This window comes from Erithacus rubecula (assembly GCF_903797595.1).
Source record: "Erithacus rubecula genome assembly, chromosome: 2".
Taxonomy (NCBI): Eukaryota; Metazoa; Chordata; class Aves; order Passeriformes; family Muscicapidae; genus Erithacus; species Erithacus rubecula.
Genome location: NC_136685.1, coordinates 47455094 through 47472652, shown reverse-complemented (window position 1 = coordinate 47472652; position 17559 = coordinate 47455094). Strand labels below are relative to the sequence as shown.

The window sequence follows — 17559 nt, the reverse complement described above, 5'->3', positions numbered from 1 at the left end:
ACTGAAGGGTGCTGGTCCTGTTGGAGCTATTCCTGGTGAGCTGTGAACCAAGAGATCCACTGCTCTGTGGTGAGCAGGACAGGTACTAGTTGAATCTAAATATTTAAATATTTATGTTTTAATTATTATTTTAATACAGTCATAGTAGAAACAGGGATTAAACTCTCATTAGTGCATAATTATCTCAAAAACATAGCCAGAAACTCCAGTCTCCTTGAAAGTGGGATTTAACCTTCTAAAGTTACTTGGCATTGAATTGAGTGCTCTGTTGCTACCTGTAGCTATGAAGAAAATGTGAGGAATTGATACATACCTTGGTCAACTACAGAGCTTTAACTTTCTGGATTGATAGTGCTCTCTGGAGACCTCAGGTTTTGCTCTGGTCCCTTGTGTTAGAGGGAATCTCTTAACTCTCCTCGTGTGAGTTTGTCTTCATGTGCACATCCTTTGATCTTCGTGTCTTAGGTGAGGTAGTTTTGCTGCTGGAAGGTATCAGCCTTGCTAATCTGGGAATGTTGTTGTAGGAGATGGCTTCAGTGGCAAATTAGAGAGTTGGGATAATACAACCAGGTTGCCTGTGGAGATTGAGAAAGCACAACTTGCATCTGTCTTGGAACAGGAAAGGGTAGGTAGGTAGCTAGTACTGGGTGTTCTCTTACAGAGCACAAACATACCTAGAACCACCCCCCTCTGGAGGGCAGGGATGGATTTCTGTTCTGATGGGCTAAGTTACTCTAGTTTTTTTGAATCATCCCTAGCTGGGGATGAAAAAGTAACGCCAGCAAGAAGGGGGTATGTGATGGCTGTTGAAGTAGAAGGTACTAGGAGCATGGTATCTTGCAGGTTCAGAAAGGAAGTAGAACAGATATATTGTGGCATCCACAGTAGCTTTTCCCCTTTAGCAACTACTTTTAAAGAAGGTCCTAGGGGAATATTTGATTTCTTCATGTCTTCACTATTAAGTGCTTATTGTTGGAAAATGGAATTGGAAGCTGTAGATGGCCTTCATAAAAGGGCAAATGCAAGTTAAGATCTAGACTTCTAAAAAATGAGACAACTAATCACAAAAGAAACTCCCTGTGGCCATATAGGTTTTCACTCAAGCTTCTGTTTCAATGAAATCGAATTGCATGTTTACGTGACTACTGTTCTGGAATATTGCTTTATCCTCTTATCTGGGGGGTGAAAATAAAACCTGTTAATCTAAAAATTGTTCTACTTAGTTATATAACTGTTTCTTAAAAATAGCTCTTAGATGGCTGGAGAGGATAGATGCAGTGGGATACAAATTTCTCTTTCGCTTGGTTTGTGCTCTTTTGCATAGAGCATCCACCTCGCATGCTTGATATTTTTTACTATTTTGTGCTGGCCAGCTGCATGTAATTCACATGTACTCACACTGTGGTCTGTGGACATCCTGTAGCACAGCTCTCTCTCAGGTGCTATACATGTATGGCAGCAAAATAACAGCAAAGCTGAAGCTGAGTGTAGAGATGGGATATTTCTTTGTGTGCGTGTCACTTACTGCTGGGAAAGTTTAACATTTTGAAAATGGTTGTTCAGAGCATCCTTTATGCTGTTGTATTTTAGAAATTGCTATTATATTTGGCTGTGGATTTGTGATATCGTTGGTTGAAGAGGCAAAGTACATAAATCAAAAAGTTTATTGCACTCCGGTAAAACAAGTTCATTTTTTTAAGGCACATTTCTATCTTAACATGCTCAGTTTTCTCATCTAAAGAGATTTTTATACAGGTTAAGTTAGCCTTTCTCTTTAAAGATTAGTTCAGCAGATGGCCATTGCAAGCTTGGACTAATAGCAGTCATAAATAACTTGTTTTCAGTGACTGATATGGAGTAAAAATTTGCTCTTGGACTTACCTGCTGTTTGCTTTAGACTATTTGCTCAGATAAAATCTGTGAAATATTATCTGCTTCAGTTAAATATCCCATGGTATTGGGTTTGTCACTTGCTCTTTTAATGAATCTGTACTTTCAGATTTCTCTAACATTGGCATCTGGAATAATTGAGTAGAGTAGGGAAAACAAGAATAGAATCTTGCAGTAGTTGACTTTGCTGTAATTTATTTTTCTCTGCTGAATAATCTTTTCCTGTAAAACAAATTTTGCCTGCAGTTTTTTGAAATGTGTGCCTGTTTGCTAGAGCTGCCCTTGTTGCACAGGACCAATGCCTGACTTCATTTTGAAGTGGCAGCATCTCACCTCTATACACTGCTACTTAGCTTTACAGTCTCCTGTTATATCATCTGCTGAATCTGGGTTTCATGTGAGTGAGCTAAGCTGACCTACATCTGGCTCAAGAGCAGAAGTTACTCCATTTTTTTGAAGACGTTTCTCTTTTGGAGCTGTGGATTCCCCATCTGAGTATTATTAGCCTAGATATTGCTGGGTAAATTGGCACTTCACAGAAATATTAATAGGCAGTACTCTTTTTTTTTTTTTGGTGTGTTCTGAAATATCAGTTATGCTAGATCCCTTGGGCAGGACAGATATACTTGGTGTGTTTCTGGTATGTTGGGGGCTTAGGGGTTTTCTTTTTACTCTCTGCATATATATACCTAATGAGTGTTAAGACCTCAGGTTTACTGTAGCACTCACATGCACTTGCCTTTTTCTGTTTGTGGAGTTTGTATTTGTTTTCCCCTATCAAAAACTGTTGCACTCCCTCAGTACAGTCAACCCGAAGTCAACTTCTTCAAAACACAAACTGCTGGTAGACATTTTTGTTAAGCTTCATTTATTGAAACACATGTAAAAATTTATTATTTGAGTCTTCCAGTTTCCACTGCCAAGATGTTTTAAAGAAGTTTATTTTAAAGCAGAATGTGAATTACCCAGTATTTTCTTGAACAAAAGAATCTAAACCCAAACCAGCTATATAAGTCAGGGGAATGTGTTTTAACTTTTAATGAGGAGTGTTTTGGATGACAGGTCATTCTACCAAGTGTATTTTAACATCAGTTAGTACTGAAAACTTTGACCTCAAATCTGACTGCAATGGCACATAGGAGAAAACTAACACTTTTTACAGAACTTGTCTCTTGTGTAGTGTTTTTTTAACTGATCATATAGGATCAAAAAAGCAAATGTATGATCTCTGTGTGCTTCATTTGGGTACTGACTTTGTTTTGATCACCCCTGTGCAGTTCTTTGGGAAGATGCTCAGATTGCCTCTTTTCATCTAAATTAAGTGATGGAATGAAGACCTTTGGCTCTTGAAATGGGATGTGGAATGCAGAGATTGATTTGTAGTGTGAGATCATATGAAGGTGTGGCCCACTGTGTTACTTAGTTGTGTGTTCTTGCTGCTAGAATCTTGAGAACTTTGATAATGAGGTTTTTGCCAGGCCTCCTATCTCAGAAGGTGTGGTAGGAACTCAGTGTTAAGGTACAGGGATGACCTCTCAAGCATGGGAGAACACTCTTTAAATAAATCAAAGCTGGTGAGTGTTGACTGTGCCCTAATGAGACTTGATCAAAGAGCAGATTTGTGAAAGAGTATTTCAGTACCAGAAATACCACAACTTAATACAAAGTATTAGCAGGTTCCTTGTCAGTACTGTGTTCTAGGGAAAATACTGTGCTTTCAGGTAAATCTAAGTGAAGCAAGGCAACATTTAACATGGTAAGCTGAAAACAGGGTGCAAAAATAGGGAAATGCAAGTTACTTTCTTTGAATAAACATTTTTCATTTGCTCAGTGAGGAGGTATAATTTTCTGTGTTAAGCTTTAATAAATTTTAGAACATACTTGTTTCTCTCTCCTCTTTTTTTTGGTATTATTTGCAAATTGAGAGTGTTGTCCTCATTACTTTGGGTATGATTGTTGCTACCCTATCACCTCTCTGTCAAACAAGGAAGAAGGTGTGTTTGCCTGAAGGGTGTGGAAGAGAATGAGAAGTCACAAATGGGAGAGAAGTAAATTCATTAACTGTAGAGGAAGAGGATAAGGAAGATGGATACCAAATGGCCAGGTCTTAATAAATTAGGTGGGATATGTTAGGGGAGTTTTCATTCAAGTATGTTCATATGTGCATAGCATTCCCTTTGTTTGTAAGGATGTCTAAGAAGTTTGCCATTTGCTGGAACTCAGTGTTGCATCTGCATTTCTTTGCTTGAAGAGGAAAGATGTGGAATAGTGTGGATGCTGTCCTAGTACTCATGAGTGCAGCTTTTACTCTTTCCAGCATGGCTCTCTGCTCTACTAACTAACTAAAAATCCTTTAAACTTGCCTTATAGTATTTTTTGATATCTGTACATTGTAGGAGGCCTGTGAGACTGTCCTACCATTTATTCCTTCTTCCATCTCTCTGCAATAACCTTGCTCAGGGGTAGTAGCTTTACCAGTATTTCACCTGAAGCAAAGTCCTAAAAGCAATAAAATTGCTTCAGTTTTTGAAAATCCCATCTCAATGACAACCTTCTAAGTTTACATTCATATTATTCAGTGTTGCATTGCTCAAATTCTTTGTGAATTGTATATATTATATCTTTTAGATTCCTTCACCTTTTAAAATGAGCAAGTTTTTAGGTACATCTTGCATTCCTTTGGTAGCAACACAGAAGATTACAGAAAATCCCATACGATTAATGTGATACAAAGCAGAACTGACTTGGAGATTGCAACCCACATCTTATGTAAAAGAATTCTGATTGATACTGGCAGTACAGTGATGGTGATGGTAGAAGGCAGTGAACTTCCTTCTTTTTTTCCCATTGACATTAATTGGACTTGTTTCTAAACACCCCATGACTGTCTATACTTTGAAGGCATAGATGTGATGCAACTGTCTGTTTACTGGCAGTAAGTATTTTAGCATTTAATATTATTTTAAGTTAGCTTTAGTCAGTATTGCATTTTGCCTTGAGTAATGTTTGGCAGTTATTCTTTTATGTTAGTTTCTTGCTGTTCAAACATAGAGCTTTATAAACAAGATGTTTAGAAATTTTTTTTATACAAAACTTGCTAAATGTCTGAACATTTAGCTTTTCTGCCTCAGATTTCTATGATGCATATTCTTATTAATTCTTTGGAAGAGAGTTATTGGCAGAGATTCCTTCCTTCATTTACCTCATATTTTGACATAGTAAACTTGAAGTAATATGAAAAAGGCTTGTAAAAAGAATGATGAGGAATTCTAGACAGTACAAAAAAAAAAAACCAAACAAACCAACAAACCAGCCAAGCCCACACCATTCCTGTGAGTGCTGCTGCACCCTGGAAAGGCATGTTTTTGCTTCCAGAGGATGAAAGTCAGTCTGCTTAGGACTTTTAACTAGAACTGGCCTCCTGCCTGGCCACCCTGAAATGCCTCATTTGGCTCATCTGATTATCTCTGCTGCATGAAGGCCTGTCCAGGTTGTGAGTAGGTAGGCAGGGAAGAACACACATGCAGCATCAATACTGCTGTAGTGGCACATCATCCCATTGCCTTTGTCTTTCAACCAACTCCCAGGGGAGTTTTACCCTTCTGTTATTGACCCTTCTGTTGACCCAGCTGTTTTGGAGATTTATGGGAAGCACCCACATGCTTGCATGGTAGATGGAAGACTCATGGCTCCTTCAGTCCTGTGCTGGATGCTGGAATTGTTTGTGGCTTATTGCTGGGGTCGATGCAGCTAAGAGCTACAGTGCAGTTTGGAGGAACTGACATCCTATAATGAATGTCAGAGCTTTTGTTCACTAAACCACAGCCAGAATAAAGACCTTCAATTTGTATAATGGAGGCTTGACTTCCCCTGTTTATCTTCTGCTCAGTTAATAAGAATAGTTCAGTTTATTTTCCTGGACTGGGGTAAACTATGTCAGTGTTTTGGGATGGCTGGGTGGGAAGGGAGGACAGGAAGAGAAGGTCAGCTGTTTTTAATACTGGTGTTTTTCTCCATGATCAGGGCATTCTAATTATACCCTGGATAAAATATCAAATTTCAAAGTCCTTCACACAAGGAAGGTTCATCACTTTTCAGTGGCATTGGATACACATGCATTCCATAAACACATGTATCAAATGCATTTTGATTTTGATTAATGTTGGGTAACTCTATTAGCTGATTACTCTGCTACTGTTTGATAATATCTTATCTGGAACAGTGAAGGATTTGTTCCATGCAGAGGTGTATCTTATATGGGGGTTCTCATAGTACTGGTTTCATTTTGGAGCTTTAGAAGTTGTTTAGGGTTGCAGTGAACTTTTTCTGAATCGTATGTTTTGACTGACTTGGGCAACAGATAAGGATTTTAAGTAGCTGCATGAGGGTCTAAGAAGTTTCTTCAAAGGTTTTTCTTCCAGTAATTAAAAAGCATAGCACAGGGAAATATAAATGACTAGGAAGTGCTAATTAACTTCATATTGAAGTATACTTCTACCCCTCTTTCAGAAGAAAGTGCCTGTTGTGCTTTCTCTTTGTGATTAGTTTTTTATTAAGACCAAAATTGATTCTGTTACATTATTTTGTATGCCATATAGGAAGTAATTAAATATTTCAGAAATGTAACACAAGATGGTAAAAAAGCCATATGAAATGTTCTTCTTTTTTGTAATCCATCTGCTCCTATTATATGGTAGAAATCATGTAATGTGGTTTTAAAATAGCTTTCAATTCTCTTATTTATGTTGCTTTGTAAGTACTGAATCAAGTATTAAAATGTCATGCCTATTAGAAAAGTGATCCAGGAGGCTTTGTGGTGGGCCCCAAAAAAAGTTCTTAGCATTACTGAAAAGAAAAAATTATCATATCGTCTTATTTCTGCTGAAAGGAAAACCAGTAGCATCTAGCTACTTTTTTATCTTCCTGTCTCTTTTGGCTTTCATTAAAGAGAAAACTTTTAAGCTTTGAGAGACTCTGGAGACACACAAGCCATGTTTGAGAGTGTTTGTAATCTTCAAATAAATACCAGATCAGTGAAGTAAACCCCAAGTAATCCCAAGGAGAGAGCGCTTTCAGTTCTGATCTGGCGTTTGCTTACCCCTGCCTGTATGGAAGGGAGAAACCTGCTGCTAGGATAAAGCAGTCTTTGGCAGGATTTGGCCAGATAGAGCTTATTCCTGTGCCTACAGAAGAAGTAATGTCTTTAAGTTTCACGATGCTTTCTGTATTCTCTCCTATTGTCAATGAAATCTACGAATTTCCTGCTTTTTGTGTTGCGAGATGTTTCCAAAGGCAGACTGGTTCTCTTTCCAGCTAAGCCTGCAGGCAAGGCAGACTTGAGCAATATGCTCTAAGAAAAAGTGTGAATTTTCTCATATGTTTCAGTGAGCGTTAATGGGAAGGCTAATTAGGACAACTTGAAGCCAAAATTACTGTGTTTCTCTTTGAGACAAATTATTGGAGACATCCATCAGCAGTACTTGGATGTAAGTGGCATTCCAAGTTCAAATCTGCTTGAAGTGTTTAGATTTGGAAGTGAAGAAAATAAGTTTAAATCTTAACTCAAAATTAATTAATTTTAATTTAATTAAATTTAGAAGAAGGAAAAATAAAAAATTACTACATATTAATAATTCTGTAATCTAATAAATGAAGGAGTTAATGTATTTCTAATTATTATTGGTTTTAATTTTAGTTTGAAGACCACGTATGGGTAACATTAATTCAGTATTTTAGACAGAAGCTGCTATATTAAATACTATTATATATTTCTTACTATTTAAGTTTTACAGATAAGTATACACAGGATTTCTTGTACCTTTCTCATGAAGACATAACATTTCTACTAGAAATCTGCATAGACTAAAACACAGGTCAGTTCTTTTTGAATCCTAATATACTCTTATTTTCTTTGGATATAAAAAGGCCTGGGACTGCTGCCTTTGCTGGATTGACTTTGTGCTCTGTCAGATTCAGCTTGTAGGAAAGGCTCAGTACAAAGGTTAGTTTTCTTTAATGCTACAAATCCAGCAGCCTCAAGCTAAGGAATTACCTGTACAAAAGGAGATGTATTTCTTTCTTCTGTGCATTTCCATCTCTTTCCCTGAGAGTGTCTTCCTGCTCTTCTGTTGCATGTTCTCCTAAAGCAGGACTCCAGCCTGCACTTTTCATCTTACAATATATATGTTTGAGAATCCAGCTCCATCAGGTGATATACCTCTCTTGCTTCTTGTCACTACTTTGACAACCTCAGACAGGTGGCTGTGTATTTTTATTTCCATTGCAGGGCGGGACTGGAAGCAGCCTCTGCTACACAGCATAGCCAGATGTACTCAGTTTGTCGTGGCTTTTGATGCAAGTGTGTGATATGCCATGAGAGAAGACAGGAGGCAGAGCTGAAAGAAACTGATACTGTACCTGGCACAGGCAAAAGGGTTTCATGTTGTGGGCATATCACAGTTTGGAAATGAGTAGTGTTGCAATGTCACCATCTCCAGCATTGCGATATCTGTGAGCACTGATGTGTTTGGTAAGACTCTGATTCCTTCTGCTTCAAAGGGGCTATGTGGCCTTCTTCCTCTTTAACATGTCCCACCTCTTGAGCAATATCAAGACAGAATAGCCAATAAAAATGTTTCTCTCTGCAGTATAAGATTTTTAGGGAAGAACTGCAGGGAGGAAGGAGGGTCTTTTATCTCGTATGTATCCTGAGAATATCCTGAGTTGAAGGGACCTACAAGGATCATGCACAGGACAGCCCCTGTGTGTTCTCTGGCCACCATCAGCACCCTGTGAATAGCCCTTAAACTGTTGGTCCACTTCAACCAGCTCTTGACAGTTTTGCCAAGTCTAAGAGAGAGCAGTGTTCTGTAACTACTATGAAAGTAGAGGCAAGGAACTGTGTGGCAAGAGTTTATGCACTGAAATGGGAGGGTACATGGTGGGGCAGGAACTCATTGGGAGGCAGGCAGGCTTCAGCAAAATTTCCTGCCTTTCTAGGAGTCCTGGCATTAACTATGTAATAAATAGAGAACTGTTTATTCTTTGGTGGGCTATAATGCATTTTTCTCATGAAGAGTGTGACTGTGGGACTATATTATTTTGTGTTGGGCTGCAAGTGCAAGAATTGAGGAAGTCTGATCCCAAACAGGGAGAATTATTCAAGTTGCAGGTAGGGATATTTTTATTTGGATATGTGAAAAAAGAAGTGCTACCATTTTTGAAAGTTGTTGCACCATTGGAAGCTCTCTTCCTTTTCCTGTCCGTGCTGTGCTATAGAGTCAAATACACATTTTCAAAGTGCACTTAATTAATAAATTATGTGTCCTGGCTTTCACCAAACCCTGCTTATGTCAGTGGCAGAGCAATTTTTTTTTACTTCTAAATTATCCCAATATGACTTCATGTAGTAGCTGACAAATCCCAGCAAAAGACATTCTCTCTAGGTTTGGACAAAAGAAATAAGAAGAATGTATCTGTTTTGCTTTTTGGCAAAAGGGACACCAAAAGAATCTTTTAATGTGAGCAATTTCATTCTGTCTATCTGCCATGAACCTGACTTGGTGGGAGATGATCCTCTAATGAGGGAATTAAATGTTTATTTCTGGTAGCCCACAGCCTGTGACATGCTGAGCACGTGTTCCTGAGTGTGTAAGTGCTCTCAGCCAGGTCCCAGAAACTTTTCCTTTGCCTCTCTCATTTTAGCTCTGCTGTTCCCTCCTGAATACCACCTTTCTGATTTCTCTGTTCTTGATATTTTTACTTGAGAAAGATTTTATAAATGGATAGGCAGTTTCTTTGTGGTGTTGTATTTGGGTCTGTAAATACAAAGCCACTCACTCACTCCTCCTGCCCCCACCCCTGGTAGGATGGGGGAGAGAATTGAAGTGTAAAAGTGAAAAAATCTCATTAGTTGAGATAAAACCAGTTTCATAATTGAAAAGAAGAGAACTATTTTAAGAAAAGTAATAGAAATAAGAACCAAGAAAGGCTGCAAATGAAAACAGATGGTTGTGACCAGCTGACTGCTGCCTGAGCAGCAGTCCCCCAAACCAGCCTTCCCCCAGTTTAATTGCTGAGCACATGCTGTAGGATACAGAATATCTATTTGGTCGGTTGGGGTCAACTCTTCCAGCTGTGTCCCCTCCCAGCTCTTCGTGCACCACCAGCCTCCTCACTGGTGGGGTGAGAAGCAGAAATACCTTGACTATGTGTAAGGACTGCATAGCAGGCACTAAAGTATCCCTAAATCACCAACACAGTCTCCAGAACAAATCTAAAACATACCCCCAGACTAGGTACTGTAGAGGAAATTAACTGCTTCCCAGCCAAACAAAGCACAGGAAGCATACTTGGAAATTGGTGAGATCCAGAAGGGATGAATAACTCTGTCCAAGTGACCATTATTAAACTGGTTTGCCTACAGCACTGCTATTTTACAAAGTGCATTTATTGAATCGTTTTGCCTTCAAAAAATGAGAAAAGGAGTCATGGAAGAAGAGCCAGTCTTGGGACTCCTGAACACCTCTACTGTTTGTGGTATGGAAGCTCCTTAGTATTTTGTGGGGTGGGAGAGAAATCCATTCTGCCACCTTAAAGCTGAGAATGGATTCTTTGGCTCTCAGGTTAAGAATTCTCTCTGAAGCTGCTGTTGCCAATGCTTAGAGCACTTTTCTTTTTGTAATCATGACCTGAGCAAAATAAACTTGAAAATCTCCTACTTTAATTAGTTTCCATTCACAGGGTTTAGAATTATCTAAAAGACCCTATTTAGTCAAGAAACATCTTTCCTTCCATTTTTGCATTTCACCTTGAATTTGATATTTGGTCCTATCTGAACTAATGTTAATGAGCTTTGTGTTGCACTTATTTACGTGATAAATTTCTCTTCACAGATCATTCAACTTCAAGTGGCACGTCATCGTTTAAGCCCAGCCGATCACTGGTTTCTATTCCCACTGCCCATGTGATGCTGTCTAGTGCCAGCTCTTCACTTTCCAAACACAGGGAAGCTTTCAAGTCTGATGGCTCAAAATGGAGTACAAGCTTTGTACGGTCAGGAGGAGGCAGAAATCAGGGAGCCCTGGACAATTCTCTCGACATGAAAGATGCAAGACCTGTAAGGAAATGGTCCTCCTTGTCTAAACTCAGCTCACCAAATAATTTTAGCCAAGATGGAAGTAGTCATTCAGTGGAATACAGGGCTGGTACGGACAAAGCTGCGCCACCTCAGTTAAGGACAAATGGGCCAAGTTGTTTGCATGACAGCATGGAGTTGCTAAAAATCGAGGACAAAGAAATGGGGAAAAAACGATCTTCTCTACTGGACTGCAAGTACAAATTTGAAACGTGCAGCAAAGACGACTTTGTTTCAGAGTCCCCCAGCAGGAGACTTGCCTTAGAGTTGACCTACAGTGCCTTACCGGAAAGCAAGGCGGCGGCCGGCGGCTGCGAAGCGCTGGGGCAGCGGTTCGCCACGCTGGGGCAGCAGGCTGCGAGCGCGGCGCCCATCCAGCCGGCGCTGAGGACGCAGATGTGGCTCAAGGAGCAGCTGCGGGCAAACCCCCTGGACTGCAGGCCTGCCGAGGAGCCCTACGGCCTGCCTGCCTGGCACACGCAGCAGCTCCAGGAGCTGAGAGCGGCCGGGGACCAGCCGCTGCCGGTAAGGATAAAGCTGGTGTTTGCTGCCATCCTGTGGCATCCTGCGCTATACCCGCGGAGTAACAGGCAGGTTTCAATGAAACAGGAAACGGAACGGGTCCTCCTAACCTGGTGATGTTTAAGCTTTGATTTGGGCTGTTGCAGCTTGTTTCTCAACATTAGTTGTTTCTTGGGTTTTCTTTTATTTTTGCTGTCTCCCTACAGTTTACTGTGATTCATTGTGCCTGTCCACATGGGACTAACATCTCCATGTGGAACTCGGCACAGGAAGAGATTTATCAAGGAGCCTTTTTAGTAGTTTCAGAGTAACTGCCCAGTGGGGGAAATGTGAAGGTATCTTCAGATTTTGATCTGAATGGGTGTACAAAGATGCTGCATTTATGCATTCAGCAAAATAAAAATTACTTTTGTGTAATGTAAGGGTGGATGAATATTCACCCTCCTTATGCTTAACACTTAAAAATTGAATTCAGATTGATATTACTGCTTATTTTTAACTAATAAAATCAACTAACAGTAGTGAACAAATCTGGTTTATTTAAATAGAATAGTATATGTGGTTGATGCATATTTTCCTATCAGGACTATCAAGCACATAGTTTTAAGAGATAGGTAATGCTTTCTAACATGGCAATTAACAGTCTTTGTTTGCAGCTCTTCCCCTAATGGGGAAGTACAGTTTGTGAAGGAAGACAATATTTAAAGTCTACATGTTAATGTATACCTGTGTGGTCAGTTTGGCTTGGCTTGACCAAAAGATCTCAGTTTACAATATATAAATTTATCTGAAGGCATTTTACAGTTAGATTAGGCTACTACTTTAGCAGAGATAATCTAACTGTATGTTCAGATTTCCTGTTTCCTTCAGCCTGAAGTACATTAAGTAATTTACAAAGAGTTGTGCTCTAGTTTTCTTGTTCCTATTGTATATGGATGGAAAAAATGACAAATTTAGAGATTCTTAACATCCAGTTTTGCTCTTAATAGTGATCTGGTTTTGGTTGTTGGTAGTGTTTTGATTTTTTTTATTGTGTTGGGTTTTCATGGGGTTGTTTTTTTTTTTAACCTAAGAAAATTGAAGCCAATTACTATGGCCAAACTAGTAGTTATCTCAAGGTTTGTCTAAACACCTGACATTGTTGCAGGTAGCCATTCTTTACCTTTATTGCTGCAGCAAACTTCATCTTTCTCTTAGCGTTTTGGAGATTCTGATGTTGATAAATTCCCCAGGTAGGGAGTGAAGCTGATGGGGTCCTCTCATAACCAAAGTGACAGAGGCTGGCTCAGTGCTGAGGCTGGCTCCAGGGCACTGCCAGCTGGGCTCTGGGCACTTGGCTGCAGTTGCTGGTGGCATTGAGGAGCACACAAGGGGCTTGGGAAGCGACAGCAGGGTACTGTGATGGAGCTTGATCTGTCCATTCATTCAAGTCCTCCCAAACACCTGAGATGTGTAGCTGGCTGCAGCCACCAGAGGTGCTGTTTGTGAGATTTGTAATCAGGTTACTGTGGCTGGTGGTTCTTTTCTTGGATTTAAATATACAGAATATCAGAATATTAAGGGTTGGAAGGGACCTTAAAGATCATCTAGTTCCAACCCCCTCTGCCATGGGCAGGGACACCTCCCACTGGACCGGAGGGCTCAAAGCCTTTTCCAGCCTGGCCTTGGACACTGCCAGGGTTGGGGCATCCACAGCTTCCCTGAGTAACCTGTTTCTGTGTCTTACCATCCTCATAGAAAAGACTTTCTTCCTAATATTCAGCCTTAAATTTCCCCTTTTTCAATTTGTACCCATCACTCCATATCCTTTCACTGCAGTTCCTGTGAAGGAACTCCAGTAGGCCCCCTTCAGATACTGGGAGGTTGCTATGAGATCTCCACACAACCTTCTCTTCTCCAGGCTGAACAGTCCCACCTTCCTCAGCCTGTTTTCATAGAAGTGCTCCAGTCCTCTTACCAGCTTTGTGGCCTCCTTTGGACTTGCTCCAACAGTTACACATTCTTCTTTATGTTGGAGTTGCCAGAAGTGTATGCAATACTCTAGACAGGGTCTCACAAGAGTAGATTAAGCTTTATTTACTTATTTACTTCATTTAGGTACGTTTCTCTTCATCATCTTATATGTGCCTTTACAACACTGTTTAGGGTGTGTGTTTTAGATTTTTGTTTTTTATATCAAAACAATTCCCAACTTTTGTCCTTCATGTTCCAGAAGTGCTTTCTCCCTCTGATCATATTTAAATACAGTATGAAGGTTAAATTAAATATTTGAAACAGATGAAGCTCTGTATGTGTTATTACAGTTATTGAAAAACTTTCATCTATGCAGGCATAGCTACCAAGCTGTGCTTGGAGGACAGAACCAGCAGGGGGAACACAAGCATTATTTATCTTTGATTCAAAAACAATGCTGCACCTTTCCAGGCTTTTGAGATTTGACATTTTGCCTAAAACTGTCCTTTTTTGTTTGTTTGTTTACTTTTTGTTTTACCTGTAACTTTTTCATCTCTGTGGAGGAAATATTCCTGGTGGCCTTAGCAAGCACTTCCATTGGCATCATCTGGAGTCATATTGCTGGGCCTTGAAATGGATCCATTTTATGTCCTCAAATGATGTGCAGTTGTGAAGTAGGACCCAGAGAAGGTTAAACCATGTGCAAGAGCCTTTGGGCTCTTAGAGGCATCCCCTGCTGTCCCTCCCTGCCCTCTCTGTCTTTCTGACAGTGCTTACACATGTAAGGAGGAAGGATGCTGGGAGCAATGAAGAAATGAGAATGGTTCTTCTTGTTTTGACACCTGTTTTTTAGAGAAACCTGAGCATCATTCTGCTGTGACCTTTTTTCAGAGATATGTGTACCTGGTATTTTATTATTTCCGAGAAACTAAGAAAACTGCAATCCTAAGTGGAATATATATCTAGGAGAGAGAGTGGAATGCATAAGAGGAAGCTGATGATTTATAAAAGGGGCAAAAGCCACAGCTCTATATAATTGTTTCTGTTTTTCTTTCCCTCTTAGTGAGGATTACTTTCACTTTTTTTGCTTTTAATACATATGTATGTTTATGGAAATGCAGTGTATTTTGTCGGACTGAAGAGAATTAGTTTATCATCATTATTTTTCTTTAAAACTATTGTTGCCTTGAACAGAGAATACAAAAAACTTTGCTTTCAGCTGTTAATCTAGAGCAGCTTTGGGCATCTTCAAGATAGCTGTACTCTGTAGCCTCCCCTTCCACCAGCCTATCACTAATGAAGTAATAATAGACAGCAAAAATTTTCTGTGTGGATTTTGAGGACTGATGGTTTGGGAACAGCTGTTGGACTTAATAATACACACTACAAATAAGTTTTTATGTCCTCACAGATTAATACAGACAGTTGACCATAGAAAACTCTATAATTCAAAGTTAATTTTTGTAAAGTCAGACAAGCTTTCTATTTGTTTACTTTAAAGACTAATGGAAAGTATCATGTAACACCCCCAAAAGCTGTTCCAAGGTTGCTTTCAAGCTTAAGATCCTCTGCTTCCTTAGTAGTCTGAAGTTGACTGAACTCAGTGGTTTTTCTTATACTTTGCTCCCCAAATTATAACGCCTATAATGTGGCTTTTCCATTCCAATTGTAAATGTGGGTTGTAAAATAAAATTTCCTGTGCATTGTAAGGGAAGCTCAGAGCATTGAGTAGAAGGCCTACAGCTACATTGTGATTGTCCTTTGGGACATGGTCAGGTTTGCAAGTACAGAAAAAACAGTCCCACCTGTTTTTTCTGTGGAACAACAGAATGCCTCAGAGAAGTTACATCCTTCAGCTGTGGGTGTAATGCTTTTACATTTCAGAAATAAATTTCCAAGCAGAATCTGGTCTTTGGTTATTTTGTAGCATCGAGGAATTGCATCTGAAATTTCATTTCCTTAGCTGATCTGCATTATTTAATGTATGCTTTTTGAAAATACACATTCTCCTACACATTTCCTAGGAATTTTGACAGTTCTTTGGTTTATGGAGTTCAGTTTATGCACCAAAACAAAGAAATATTGCTTTAATGAAAACAGTTTTCATGCAGAATTTGTATTTCACCGTACACTTAATTGTTTAATTTTTTTCAATATCAGCTGATCTTTGAATAAAGAAATGTGTGATAAGGACTGTATTAAGGAAAAAACTGCTTATAACACACAACAGCATTTCCCATTTACTGAACTTGGAGGCCATAAAATCTAAATTAAAAGGCTCTATGTTTTCAAGCAGTGGCATTTCTCAAAGTCTGATCCTATTATATATCCTATTATCTTAATGCATGTAGGTACATGCTGTTGATAGTCCAAAATTAGATTCAAAATGAAAGCACACCTTTAAAATTGTTGGAGATCATATAATAACAAGGAAAGCTTCAGAAGATTGCATATCTACATATTAACTCAGTACAGTGTTGTGTCACAGTATGAATCTCTTTATTCCATTATACAGAGCATCTGTATGATTTCTTCATGGTGTGCTAAATTGTGTCTGAATATTGCAGAGATAATAGGTGGAAATTACTTAAGTGCATCTTTTCCCTTTAATGTACCTGGTTTAGTGTTTTTGTTTTTTTTTTTTTTTAATGAGGAAAACACTGGATTGATCCTACCATGTATATAAAAGTTGCTGGAAATTAAGTTTTAATGCAATGAGAAATTTAGAGTTATTAGAACAATTTTCGTTGCAAAGCAGAAAAGGAAGAAAGTAAACTGCATGCATAGCTGGACATTGGTAAAGAAAGCTGTAAAACTTTAATTGAAAGAAAAGTCATAACATTCATCAGATAGCATTGTTGCCACATAAAACTTTATTCTTAAATGTCAACTCAAAGCTAGGGGTTTTTTTACAACCCTGTCAGATCAAAAAATTAAAATTATTAATACCAATGTTTTTCCTCTATCACGTTTTCATGAAACCATGCTTTTCAGGAATATGAAACTTTCTAACGTGAGGGCTTATCACTTTTAGCTAGCAGAGTGGACTCCTTTACTGTGAGCCATAACTAAGCTTTTATGGTCTGTTGCTTTTGCTGTGAAGTTGGTAGCCCAGCAAATGGGATTCCATTCATTATAAGGTGCTTGTAGGTTGAGTCTGGAGTAAGTGCAGTAAGTAGCAGATGATTGGAAACCAAACTTGGACTGTGTTTGATTGCAAAAAGAGCCTTGGCATTGGTTAGTTGATAACTTTGCAGCTTGATATGTCATCTTGGGGAAATGCATGTTTCAGCAGTGTATTTCTGCATTTGTCGTGGATTCTGTCACATTCATTGCTGACTGAGAGGAGGCTACTGGGATTATATCTGGGGATTGTTTTTCCACGCTCTAATGGCAAAGTTCCTCACAGACTTCCTTGGTATGTAATTTTTGATCTGGAAATATGTTCTTGTTGGTGGCAGTAGGCTCATCTTCCTCAATTTATTAAAAAGTAATATGTAATTTTATTGTTTTGTCAGGGCCAACTGGTGTCACAGTGGTTTTCCTAAGAAGGGAAACTTCTGAATATACATATGGACAATAAGCTTTGGGTACTCCCAAGCAGTATGTCACTGAAAAACCATTTTATTGGGAAAACTGTTCTTATTCTTCTTCGGGCTAAAGTGGGTTTCCTGTCTGTTTCTGTGGTTTTGGTGTGTTTGAGCCATCTATGTCAAGCATCAGCAGGAATTCTCCTAAGCAATATATGACTATGTAACCATTGCCACATATATCTCTGGTATATAAATTTACAGATTTTTTAAAAACAGAATATTTTGAGATTCTCAAAATAAATTATGAAGTGTTTATGGTGATATAGCTGTGCAAAGTTTTCTGCTTTAAATGCAAACAGTTTGGAATTCTATACTATACTATACTACAGCAATTAACATTAAAAACTATGGGTATGTAGTCTGCAGAAGCTATTTTAAATGTTTATTGTGCATATTTCAGAGCAGGTAAGAAAAAAGCTTTCATTTTAACTCTCTGTGCTGCTCTAGGCCATTGTGCTGGTTTGG

The 17559-nt window shown here is 38.9% G+C and overlaps 1 protein-coding gene across 2 annotated transcripts in view; it reads left to right on the top strand.

The window, feature by feature from the left end:
- CEP85L (centrosomal protein 85L) overlaps nt 1–17559 on the top strand; it is a 131822-nt gene that overhangs the window by 61479 nt on the left and 52784 nt on the right. For both annotated transcript variants that reach the window (XM_079299315.1, XM_079299314.1), the window contains exon 3: nt 10785–11551. In XM_079299315.1, coding sequence (XP_079155441.1) covers nt 10785–11551 — 767 coding nt within the window. The remainder of the gene's footprint in view (nt 1–10784; nt 11552–17559) is intronic.